This window comes from Myxocyprinus asiaticus, chromosome 32 (assembly GCF_019703515.2).
Source record: "Myxocyprinus asiaticus isolate MX2 ecotype Aquarium Trade chromosome 32, UBuf_Myxa_2, whole genome shotgun sequence".
NCBI classification, from domain to species: Eukaryota; Metazoa; Chordata; class Actinopteri; order Cypriniformes; family Catostomidae; genus Myxocyprinus; species Myxocyprinus asiaticus.
In genome coordinates, this window is record NC_059375.1 from 4829872 (window position 1) to 4842589 (window position 12718).

The window sequence follows — 12718 nt, forward strand, 5'->3', positions numbered from 1 at the left end:
AATATGATATGTAATATGATATAAAAATAATATGAATGTTTAGATTATATTTTAACTAGTGTTTATGCTGCCTCATTATCATCAACGAAGCTTGTGCTTGCAAATATCTGTTCGGGTGTAAATGTGTAAAATATGCTGTAAATATGCCCAATAGAAAATCAGCATATTAGAATGATTTCTGAAGGATCATGTGACACTGAAGACTGCAGTAATGATGCTGAAAATTCAGCTTTGATCACAGGAATAAATTGCATTTCACAATATATTCAAATAGAAAACAGTTATTTTAAATTGTAAAAATATTTCACAATATCACTGTTTTTGCTGTATTTTGGATCAAATAAATGCAGTCTTGGTGAGCAGAAGAGACTTCTTTTAAAAACATTCAAAAATCTTACAGATCTAAAACTTTTAAATGGTAGTGTATGTCTAAAGTTTTTACGTCTTTATGTAAAGAAAATGTATAGTCAGATTACTTCTTTTAACTTAAACTTGATTTTGTGAATATGCTACAAACAATACATTCAATCATTAAGTCTCCTCACATTCATTCTCTCTCAGGGGAGGGGTCTTTGTCTCCTCAGGTGTGAATCACATCAATATTCACGATCATCCACATCTCCTCGCACACGGCCTCTCAAAAGTTAAATGACTATATTATTTTGTATGAATGGGTGATCAGGATGGTTTTCACATCATTTTGTAGCAAAAACTCTAGGCTACAAGATCCAGTTCTCAAAAGTCTTGTGAACAAATGTTTAGTATGTGTTATATGGCCTTATTTCAGTGACTTAAAATCTTAGTTTTTTCAAAAACCACGCATAAACGTTATTTTCTCAAATATACAAACATGTATATACATGTTGCTCACATATTATTGTAGCCCAGTTTGTGATGAATACAGTGTTATCAGACTTTAGCCATTAATATGTTTTTAAGCAACTGAAAAATGTCAAGGCATGTCAAAACTTCTCCAGGGCCCAAAACACCCTCAGACCCCAGAGGGTTAAAGGGACAGGAGGTAAATCAGAGGGGAAAACAAATTTACAGTATGAGAAAAATAATGTGTTTTTTTGAACATTAAAGCATGTAAACCTATTCTAGCAGACCCCCAAAATAAAATTACGAACCTGTAAATTAGCATAATGTGTGCTCTTTAAGAGGCCAATAAAGGAAATAATCAAACAAAACAAAAAGAGGAAATCTTCAGAAGGGTAATTTGGGATCAAATATAGTCTTGATGGTTGTATGTAGTCTTTGTTTGTGTTTAAATGCGATAGGTGTCTTGTATATGAATGGATGGGAGATCGAGGATAAAGGAAGCTTGAAAACACACACACACACACACACACACACACACACACACACACACACTACCTTGTTACACCAATAAGTGCTTAAAAGCAGCACAAGCCTCCGGTTCTAGTTCTAATGTGATGCTTTCAAACTAGCAACGAAGGCTTGGGCTGTATAAAAGCAAGATGCAAAATCTGTGGCAGAAGTAGACATCGGTATGGTATCAATAAAGGCTGTATGATTGATTGAATTAAGATTGAAAATCGCAATATGCACAATTAAACCACAAAAGGCTGAAAGTGCAGGTACATTTCTCATTTTCTCTAGGTTGGAATAAGTGATATGGTGCTGATGAACACTTGTGTCTTTTCCATTTTTTCTGTAGCGCTTCACAATTTATTTAAAGACGGCATTGCATGACTTGAAGTCTGCATCACTTAAGATGTTGTGTTTTGTGATGTGATGGTTAATCCCGGCTCTGAGACTCATCAGACTTGCTACGCTACATTCAAGTCCAGAGATAGTTTGAACAGAGGCATAAAACTCTCGCAATGTTTCATTATGGATTACAGCAGAGTAGGTGCATTAATATAGTGATTAAACCTGACTGGAACTACCTGTGCATTAAACAGTTTTAATGCACACATTCCAGCCAATCAGAATCTAGTATTTTAACAGAACATGGTATAATTTGTAATAAAATCAAAATATATTGTTTCTAAAACTTATTATCGACAAATTTAAATATATTTTTCCAATCTTTTAATTTTGCATTCTTTTACAATTAAATTCCGTCATTGCCAATGCTTCATGGGATTGTATATCATTTCAGTCATGTACCTATGTCTATTTGTCTGATTTTAAAATACTTTTTTCTTGAAATCAAAGCTTGTCATATTGTGATTCACCTTGGAGCTGGTTGAATGGAACTCGTTTATGAAGTATTTTAAAGAAATCCCTATAGGGAAAAAATGAATGGGAAAAAGATGTCTGGAAACAAGAGGGCTGAAAAAGTGGCCGGGTACTCTCTATAGAGCGCAACACTCTCATTCCAGAGGTAAAAATCCCATTCATTTATCCCATAGACGAATTGATTTTCAACAATAACTTATAAACCTTTAAAGACAGACCTACCGTGAGCTACGAGGTTGTTCATTGATGGTAAGTACGCAGCATTGCACCTTTGTCTTTATGTCCCATTTTCAAATACTTTTTTGCCTCAAAACAAAGTTCGTGATGTTGTGATTCAACTTGGAGCTGGTTGGTTTTGTTTATGGCTTACAACTTTATGATTTTATAAAAAGTCTATGGAAGAAATTAATCTGGAAAATACTTCCTGAACCCAGACAGCCGAAAAAGTGGGCGGGCACTGCAAGCTTTATTTAGTTTTTATGATCATCGTTGTCACTTGCGAACATTGAATAAATGAAAGTTCAACGACGCAAAAGGAACATATGCCAAATCTATCTTCCTCATGACAAAAAAACGAGAGCGACTGAAAAATAAATTGAGAACAGATGGGTGATATACTGACTGTGAGGTGTCCTTCATGATGATCTGGGAAGTGAATGAACAGATATTCAGTCGCCACCAGCTGCATGATGGAATCTCCCAGGAACTCCATCCTCTGATTGTGGCCACTGCAGACACACACACATCAGCTGCATTTACACTGCAAGGCATAATACACAAATCTGATATGTTGACACTTAGCCCTTTTCTGTCCCATCTGTTTACATTCAACTGTGCTTACATTAAAGAAATATTCCGGGCTCAATACAAGCTCAATAGACAGCATCTGTGGCATACTGTTAATTACCACAAAATTTTTTTTTTCTTTTCTTGTCCCTTGTTTTCTTAAAAAACAAATCTGGGTTACAGTAAGGCACTTACAATAGAAGTGAATGGGGCCAATCTGTAAATGTTAAGATACTCACCGTTTCAGAGGTAGAGTCACAATATGCGTGTTAACATGATTTTAGTGGGATAAAATTGCTTGCCACCTTTTCTGTGTTATATCCAATTTTACAACTTTGTTGCCATGACAACATAACGCCGCAATCCCTAAAACCCTAAAATGACCATAAAAATTAAGTTTTAAATGAATATTCCGGGTTCAATACAAGTTAAGCTCAATTGAAAGCATTTGGGGTATATTGTTAACTTGACTTGTCCCTCCTTTAAAAACAACAAGAATCTGGGTTACAGTAAGGTACTCACAATAGAAGTAAATGAGGCAAATCTGTTCACGTTAAAATACGTACTGTTTCAAAAGTATAGCCGCAAGATGTAAACAATATATGTGATAACACGATTTTAGTGTGATAAAATCACTTACTAACCTCTTCTGTGTAATGTTACATTCAGTTTTACAACTTTGTTGCCATGATGACGTAATACTTTGAACATTAAAACCATAAAATGACCAAAAAATGACGATTTAAATATCTTTACAGCTCTTATAACACACAAGTTTTAACAGAAGAATTAGTGTGATTTTACATTTCTGTCTTGATTTTTTTACTTTTTTTTTTTTTTTAAGGAGGGACAAATCAAAAAATGTTGTGTTAATTACATGTGGCACAAATGCTGTCCAGGTTAATTTGTACAGAATCCAGAATATTCCTTTAATATTCCACTAAGATGCACTAGGCTGAAAAGAGCAGCTTTTTAACAGCGATTCTGACATGAGTTTAACATGTACACCGCCGAATATGGCATTTAGAATTTTGCATATCTTAGAGCATTAGAAGAATGTGTTCAAACACACAGCAGCACTTACAGCGTGAGGTGGTTAAAACCCACTGTTCTCAGAGTGAAGGCTCGTGCGAGGAGACGTACATGAGTGAACAGCACTCCAATGTCATCTTCAAAATGTGTTAGTTTCTGCAGAACTGGAGACGACTCAATCAACTGTCTGTCTGTCAGAGGCTCCTGCACCTACAGCACAACACAACATACATCTATAAACTATACATACTGGTGAACGGAAATCTTATATTGAAAACAATGAACCTCACAAAGCGACAGATAAGTTACAGCCTTTCTGAAATATGGACATACCGCACACTTGCTTATGTGACATTGCTTTATTGCTTTTTGCCCTCACTATCTCATGAAACCTGCCAAGACCATGCCTGGGTCAATAAAAAAATTATTTAAATCTGCAATTATAAATCTTCAGAGAAAACTGTTTTCAAAAAATAAAAATAAGTAAAACAAAATCAAATCCATTAAAGCAGTAATACAGCAAAATCTCAGAATCTCTATATCGCTCACACCTGCAAAGGATGAGGTGGATAGTTGAGCCAAACATCCCTCAGGTCCTGTCAGACAGATAGGGAATAAAAGGAATATGAGACAGATGACATATACAACTGCACAGACGTGTCATATAGCCTCTTAAATGTGTACACACTTCTACTTTTGCATGACAGCACTTACCTAATATATACTGTGTGTGTGTGTGTGTATATTATATGTGTGTATATATATATATATATATATATATATATATATATATATATATATATATATATATATATTTTCGATGTTGATTGTGTTATAATGTACTATACTCTTTACGGTATAACTATGAATAGGTCAAGTATTACAATGTATTATAACTGAAGTTTCAATTATTTATAATAAATTATAAAAAAATTATAAGGTGTATTAAGAAACATACACGTCATGAGATGCTTTAAACATGTTTGGAGATTTCACAAGTTAGCTATCAATAACAAATTAATCAAATAAACTTGAGCAATCATGAGCAAAGTTGAACTTGAACTCATGAGAGTGAATGAAGTGTAAAAAGCGCCACAGCATAGTGCTACGCCTTTTCAAAAACAACTTAGTTTAAGCAGCAATGGATATTGCGTACTGCTCCATGCGGCACAATTATAAATGGGCTCTGAACAGCATTGCGCCAAACTTGAATTCTGAACACACTTGTACTGCGGAAAATAGTTTTTTGAAAACGTCATGACTTTTCCAAAACATTACGTTAACTTGTTTTCTATGAAATTTCTAGGCCTGGAAAACACCATTTTTAAATTCCATGATTTTTCCAGCATTTCCATGACTGTACAAACCCTGCTTTAAAACATTTTCCATAGTGGTTATAACCTACCCTCTAGACTCAGACATGAACTGTAACAAATATGATATGGCGGCAACAGGGTCAAGCACAACAATTCTCTCACTCAAGTTAGAGATGGTAAATGTTTGGATTTGGGAAAGTTGGTTATATAATTTTTTTTTTTTTTTTTACCGCTTTGTTATTTTAAATGCTTTTTTGTTTCATTTTAAGTGTAATTTGAACTTAGAAATATCTTTGGTTAAAGTTTTCCATATTTCAATCAATGAATTTCTATGGCCTAACCTGGAAGGACGACACAAAGAATAGTTAAATAAAACTTGAGGACCTCTTATCATTAGATAAAGTACAGCCAAAAACGTAACCTTTTTTTGCAACATCATATAACGCAGGTTTCTAGAAAGGAAAACAAGCATAACAAGAACTTTCAGACTGCAAGACAAAATGTAGAATGTAATGCCAGTTCTGCTTGGTGCAGGTTAATAATATTTTTAATATAATATTTTTTTGTAATTATTTTAATCCTATCTATTTGTATAACTTGTATTACTTGTGTCAGGCAGGTATTACATTTGCATAACGGGCTTGACAGTGGGGCTGGTACATTATTTAATAAAAATATTGTGAAAATGTTTCTAGCATATTGTCCAGCCCTATTTACACAGATGAGCCAAACCATTATGGCCACTCACAGGTGAATCAAATAACATTGATCATCTCCTAGCAAGGCCACATGTCAATGTCTGGGTTGATTAGATGGTAAGCGAACAATCAGTTCTCGTAGTCAACATGTTGAATGCAGGAGAAATGGCAGGAGTAAAGACCTGAGCAACTTTGACAAGGGCCAAATTGTTATGGCCAGACAACTGGGTTGTCCCAGTCAGAGGTGGTGAGTACCTACAGACAGTGGTCCGAGGAGGGACAAACCACAAATCGGCGAGGGTGCTGGGCGCCCAAAGGCTCATCAATGCGAAGGCAATAAAGGCTCTCTCGTCTGGTCCGAACCGACAGAATGTCTTCTGTGGCACAAGTCAGAAAATTTGAATGATGGTTATGGGAGGAACGGGTCACAACACACAGTGCATCACACCCTGCTGCGTATTAGGCTGCGCAGCTGCAGACTGGTCAGAGCGCCTACAATGGGCACGCGAGCGTCAAAACTGGACCTTGGAGCAGTGGAACAAGGTCGCCTGGTCCGATGAATCCTGTTTTCTTTTAAATCAAGTGAATGGCCTTCTACGTGTGTGCCATTTACCTGGGGAAGTGATGGCACCACGATGCACTGTGGGACGAAGACAAGCCGGTGGAGGGAGTGTGATGCTCTGGGCAATGTTCTGCTGGGTCCAGCCATTCAGGTAAACGTCAATTTGACACGTGCCACCTACCTAAACATTGTTGCAGACCAGGTACACCCCTTCATGGCAATGGCCTCTTTCAGCAGGATAATGCACCCTGCCACACTGCACACATTGTCCAGGAATGGTTTGAGGAACATGATGAAGAGTTCAAGGTGTTGCCCTAGCCTCCAAATTCCCCAGATCTCAATCAGATTGAACATCTGTAGGATGTGCTGGACCAACAAGTCTGATCCACAGCGGTTCCACCTTGCAACTTACAGTACTTGAAGGATCTGCTGCTAATGTCTTGGTGCCAGATACCACAGGACACCTTCAGAGGTCTTGTAGAGTCCATGTCTCTGCAGACCAGCGCTGTTTTGGCGGCACTCGGAGGAACAACAGCATATTAGGTCATAATGTTTTGGCTGATCAGTGTAGATTAGTAATTAAACCAGAATTGTTTCACATGAACACAGTTTTTTTTCCTTTATGTCATTGTTTCTATCCTATTTTAGTTACTTCAAATTTTCAGCAATGACTGTTCTCTTTTGGTTGAAAACTGAAAATGGGAGAAAGATTTCGGCATCGTTTTTGTGCATCAATAATTTATGGCATTTAATGGGCTTGCAAAGACATTGCAACAAATTTACTTACGGTGTTACTTAATGTTGGTAAGAGGAGGAGAGATTTAAAAAAAAAAAAAAAAAAAAAAAAAACTTGAATTCCAATGTAAATATAGAGGCACGGGCAGTGATTCGAAACAGGTTTAACCCAACAAGCACAATGCAAATGCAAATAACTAATCAAACCTACCTCACTGTTGAACAGCAGTCTACCAAACAGCTGCTTGGCTTCTTCTAACCCACCTTCCAGGTAAACAGCCCCTGAATGGAAAAAGAAAAGCAAAGGAGGAATACTGAATAACACAAAGTACTGAGTCTCATTAAACAGTTGCAATCAAAACTATTCAACCCCCCAGAGACTGCAAGACATGATATGAATAAAATAAAAAAATGCATCAACTAAGGCCTCAGAACTCAATCAGAAACATACATGAGTGATTTTAACAACATAAAGTTGAGTATGGAGCAGAAGCCACAAGAAGTCTTGTGTAAAAACAAGATTACATAAGACGTTACAAAAATGGACATGATCTTTTGGGAGATTGTACACTTTACAAAAACTCTGATTTGAAACGCAGAATTTAGAAATAATAAAATCCACAGAATGTACAGTTGCAAGAAAAAGTTTGTGAACCCTTTGGAATTACCTAGATTTCTGCATTGATTACTCATAAAATGTGGTCTGATCTTCATCTAAATCACAATTATAGACAAACACAATCCGACTAAACTAACAACACACAAAAAGTTGTACTTTTACCATTTTTATTGACGATATCGAGTAATCATTCACAGTGCAAGCTGGAAAAAGCGAACCATTGAATTTAGTAATGTGTAGATCCTCTTTTAGCAGCAACAAACTCCACCAAACATTTCCTGTAGCTACTTATAAGATTTGCACAACGTTGAGGAAAAATTCTGGACCATTCCTTCCTACAAATCTGTTTCAGTTCATCAATATTTCTGGGTTGTATTGGTTGTACAGCCCTCTTTAGGTCATGCCACAGCATCTCAAGTGGGATAAGGTCTGGACTCTTACTTGACCATTCCAAAACACAAATGTTCTTATTTTTTTTAGCCATTGTTTAGTTGATTTACTTGTGTTATCTTGAATCATTGTCTTATTGCATCACCCACCCTCTCTTAAGCTTGAGGTCATGGACTGCTGCCCTTTCATTCTCCAGTAAAATGTTTTGATACACTTTAAAATGAATTGTTCCCTTAATGATTGCAAGGCGTTCCAGGCCAGCAAAAGTGTCCCAAACCATGATGCTCCTTCCACTATGCTTCACAGTTGGGATGAGGTTTTGGTGCTGATGTGCATTGCCCTTTGTCCTCCACACATATTTTTGTGTATTTTTGCAAAAAAGTTAAACTTTTGTTTTCCCATAGAACATTTTCCCAGCAGTACTGTGAAACATCTAGGTGGTCTTGGGCAAAAAACTTTTTTTTTTTTTTTTTTTGGAGAGCTGTGGTTTCCTTCGTAGTGGATTTCCCATTGTGCTCTTGGAATAATCCTTGCAGTCCACCAACTCCTAGGAAGAGTAACAACAGTCCTGAATTTTGTCCATTTGTAACAATTTGTCTTACTGTGGATTAATGAACATCCAGGTCTTTAGCAATGCTTTTATAGCATGTGAAAGTTATTGGTATCGAGGCATGGTTCACACTAACCAATCTTTCTTGAGAAGAACAGATTTGTCAGTAACCAGGCTTTGTGTGCCTTGATTTAAAAGGCGGGGCACCTGTGCAACTCAAACTTCCAAACTCCTGACAGTGGCATCACACTAGCCGATTTTCAGATGTGAGCTTCATTAACATAATTGCCGGCCAGTAAGTGAGAGATGGTGTGCGTATTAGCGTCTGCTAGCAGGAGGTCATTAATCACTTGACTGTCGGGACTCTCTGCTTAGTTAATGGTTCCAGCAACCGAAAAAAAGGATCCAACATGTTAGATTAAAATTGCTCTGTTGCCGGGCCTGGTTCTTGTGTTCTCTCTATAGTAGCACTTAGATATTATTTGTGGAATTATATTTCCATTATTTGGTCCCAACCTTGTATATGTGAATATTTTCTTTAAAATGTTTATATTTCAAATGTTGACAATAGTTTTAACATTATTATAAATGCAATTTTATGACATCATATAAATTGATAGAATGTATGTGAAACATTAAGCATTATTTTGATGGTTCGTCCAGTTCTCGCCTCCTCCTTGCCCATTTTAACCATGTTACATTGGTTCCGAAACCCGGGAAGGAGGAGGGATGCGCTATCGTGGAGTCCTCGCCACTGCCGTCTGCCGTGGGACAGAGTCGCCGCTGCCGGCCACCTGGAGGAATGGCCGCAGTCCACGAGGGGAGGAGGGGCTTGCTACCGGCTGCCAGAACGCAGAAGGGCGTTCCATACGCCAGGGATCGGAGGACCCGCTCCGGTCCGCCCGGGGAGGAGTGACTGTTGTCCAGCAGAGGGTGGAGGAGTGGTCGAGGACCAGGCGACAGCATGTCTGGGAACCGGTGAGCAATTTTTTCTCCCTCTCTCTCTCTCTCGCTCTGCCTCACTCTTTCCCTCTCCCCTTTTCCCTCCCCTTGTCTCCCTCCCAGGTCTCAAAAGGCGGGGAAAGCCTGCCAGCAGGCATGGCCAGAAGGGCAACGCCACCCGCGGTTTTGGAGCAGTGGCTTCTTCCTTGCGGAGCAGCCTTTCATGTTATGTCGATATAGGACTCGTTTTACTGTGGATATAGATACGCGTCTACCTGTTTCCACCAGCATCTTCACAAGGTCCTTTGCTGTTGTTCTGGGATTGATTTGCACTTTTCGCACCAAACTACGTTCATCTCTAGGAGACAGAATGCATCTCCTTCCTGAGCAGTATGATGGCTGCGTGTTCCCATGGTGTTTATACTTGCGTACTATTGTTTGTACAGACGAACTTGGTACCTTCAGGCATTTGGAAATTGCTCCCAAGGATGAACCAGACTTGTGGAGGTCCACAATTTTTGTTCTGAGGTCTTGGCTGATTTCTTTTGATTTTCCAATGATGTCAAGCAAAGAGGCACCGAGTTTGAAAGGCTTGACATCATTTTCTGGAATTTTCAAGCTGCTTAAAGGCACAGTTAACTTAGTGTATGTAAACTTCTGACCCACTGGAATTGTGATATAGTCAGTTAAAAGTGAAACAATCTGTCTGTAAACAGTTGTTGGAAAAATTACTCGCGTCGTGCACAAAGTAGATGTCCAAAACAACTTGCCAAAACTATAGTTTGCTAATATGAAACCTGTGGAGTGGTTAAAAAATTATTTTTAATGACTTCAGCCTAAGTGTATGTAAACTTCTGAGTTCAACTGTATATGAATATAAAAAATGTGAAGATGCCCCCTGCTCGGCTTGCTTAATACAAGTAAGTTTATATCTGCATCCCAACTCAAAATCAATGCTTTACTGTTGAATGTGCATTTCATAGTGACAAAAAAAGCAGCATTGGCTAAAGTCTTAAAGAGAATTTTTAAACTGATCGTAACGTTTTCACTTTTTTTTATCTAAAAGGATTTCATGCGATTCACTCACCTTATTAGTTCTGTATGCCATTTAGGTGGGATAACTTTAAAAATTACTTTCAGGGTATAAGGAGTTAAAATAATTCAATGCACTGTTACTAAACACAAAGTAAGCTTTTGAAACAACAGTACTTCAATATTTTGACCATGGTGCATGGAAATGTGTGAGAGAATACAATATGAGAGAGCACTAACCTATCAGGGCTTCAAAACAGTTTGCCATTGCATGTCGGAGGTCTGACTCTCTGCACAGGTCAGGCCCATGAGCGTATAACATGAACCGATCCAACTCCAATTTCTGGGGGTCCAAAATAATCACAATGAAAACAACGTTTTCGGAGTGATACTCCAAACAAATAATAATTAAAAATAATAAATCAAATTCGAACAAATAAGAAATCATGCATTCAATTCTCTATGAATGCCCTTCTGTGTATAATGGATAAAGCTTACATGTATTGTCCAGCTGTGTCACTCCTTTCATGTAGTTTTATTGGTGAAGACGTGGTTTTGGTTTATACCGATTTTCAACGATGAGGATCATGGATTCAAAGGGCTCTATTTTAAGACAGCTACAGGTATGTCTTAAGTGCAGTGCTACGCCATACGTCATGTCAAAATCAGTGGCCATGGCCAAGAAGTTTTGATGTTTTCATGCAAGTATGCATTAAGTCTAGGCGTAATTGGGTGGGAAAAATGAGCATGCAAATCACAAGTTATATAAACAAAGACAGATGTGTTTAGACATCTTAAGCACAATGACTTATCTTCACAAAAATAGCTAATTAATATAAAGGGGCCATTTAGGAAATAATACATACATATTGTGTGAATATGAATTGCCATCGCACCACATCATTTACATGGAACTCCCATTTCTTTCCACTAATATAAAGTATAAGGACACAAGGGAAATGTAACAGTTTAGATCATCATCTAGAACAAAGGTCACCTTAGCAAGCATAGCAAGGTGCTGATTCTGAACAATTGCCGTGCGATATGTGGCGAGCCCTCCCTCCTCCAGATTTGGGAACAGATAGTAGAGATGCACACTTGAAAAGAAAGAAAAAAATTAAGACTTACAATAGTCCAACAAATAAAAGCTTGAGGACACTTTAAAAACGGACCGTGATTCACTCACCTGGTCAGGAACTCAACAACTGCATCACCAAGAAACTCCAGCCGCTCATTATGATTGATTCTGTTAGAGACAATAATCACACCTTTACCAAACAATTATTTTAAAGGTTGTAGTAGTTTATTATAACTGTTGTACATTCTTGTACACTGTAATGTTTTCATTCATACAAATAAAAAAATTCGATCAAAAGTAGAGATGCCCCAATGTATTGCCCACCAATAATTATTGACCAAACTAAAACCACTGACATATCGGTCATAAGCATGAAAACGCAGATACGAAAAAACTAAATATTTATAATTATGGACATTTATTGCATTGTATAAAGTTCATCATCTTTTTTTTTTCTTCTGTGTAATATAAAGAAATACCTACCAAAATAAATGAAATCTGTAAAAGTAACGCATGTATGCATGATATGTTTTTGTAATGTTCTATCACAATGTGAAATGAGATTTCTATTGTTCAGAACTGCCAAAACAGAAGTAAAAATATTTAAAGGAATAGTTCACCCAAAAATGAAAATTTGCTGATAATTTACTCACCCTCAGTCCATCCAAGATGTATATGACCTTCTTTCTTCATCAGAACAGGATTTAAGATTTTTAGGAAAGTGTCCCTGGTTTGTAGTGAATGGACACCAATTCTTTTCATTTTTGTGT

The 12718-nt window shown here is 37.4% G+C and overlaps 1 protein-coding gene across 1 annotated transcript in view; it reads right to left on the bottom strand.

Annotated features, from left to right (window-relative positions):
* The window catches only part of drosha (drosha ribonuclease III), a 63780-nt gene that overhangs the window by 16509 nt on the left and 34553 nt on the right, over positions 1 to 12718 (bottom strand). The window contains exons 19-25 of the mRNA XM_051666948.1: positions 12057 to 12116; positions 11868 to 11967; positions 11111 to 11213; positions 7549 to 7619; positions 4578 to 4622; positions 4079 to 4236; positions 2831 to 2936 (exon numbers count right to left, since the gene is read on the bottom strand). Of these exons, the coding sequence (XP_051522908.1) occupies positions 2831 to 2936; positions 4079 to 4236; positions 4578 to 4622; positions 7549 to 7619; positions 11111 to 11213; positions 11868 to 11967; positions 12057 to 12116 (643 nt within the window). The remainder of the gene's footprint in view (positions 1 to 2830; positions 2937 to 4078; positions 4237 to 4577; positions 4623 to 7548; positions 7620 to 11110; positions 11214 to 11867; positions 11968 to 12056; positions 12117 to 12718) is intronic.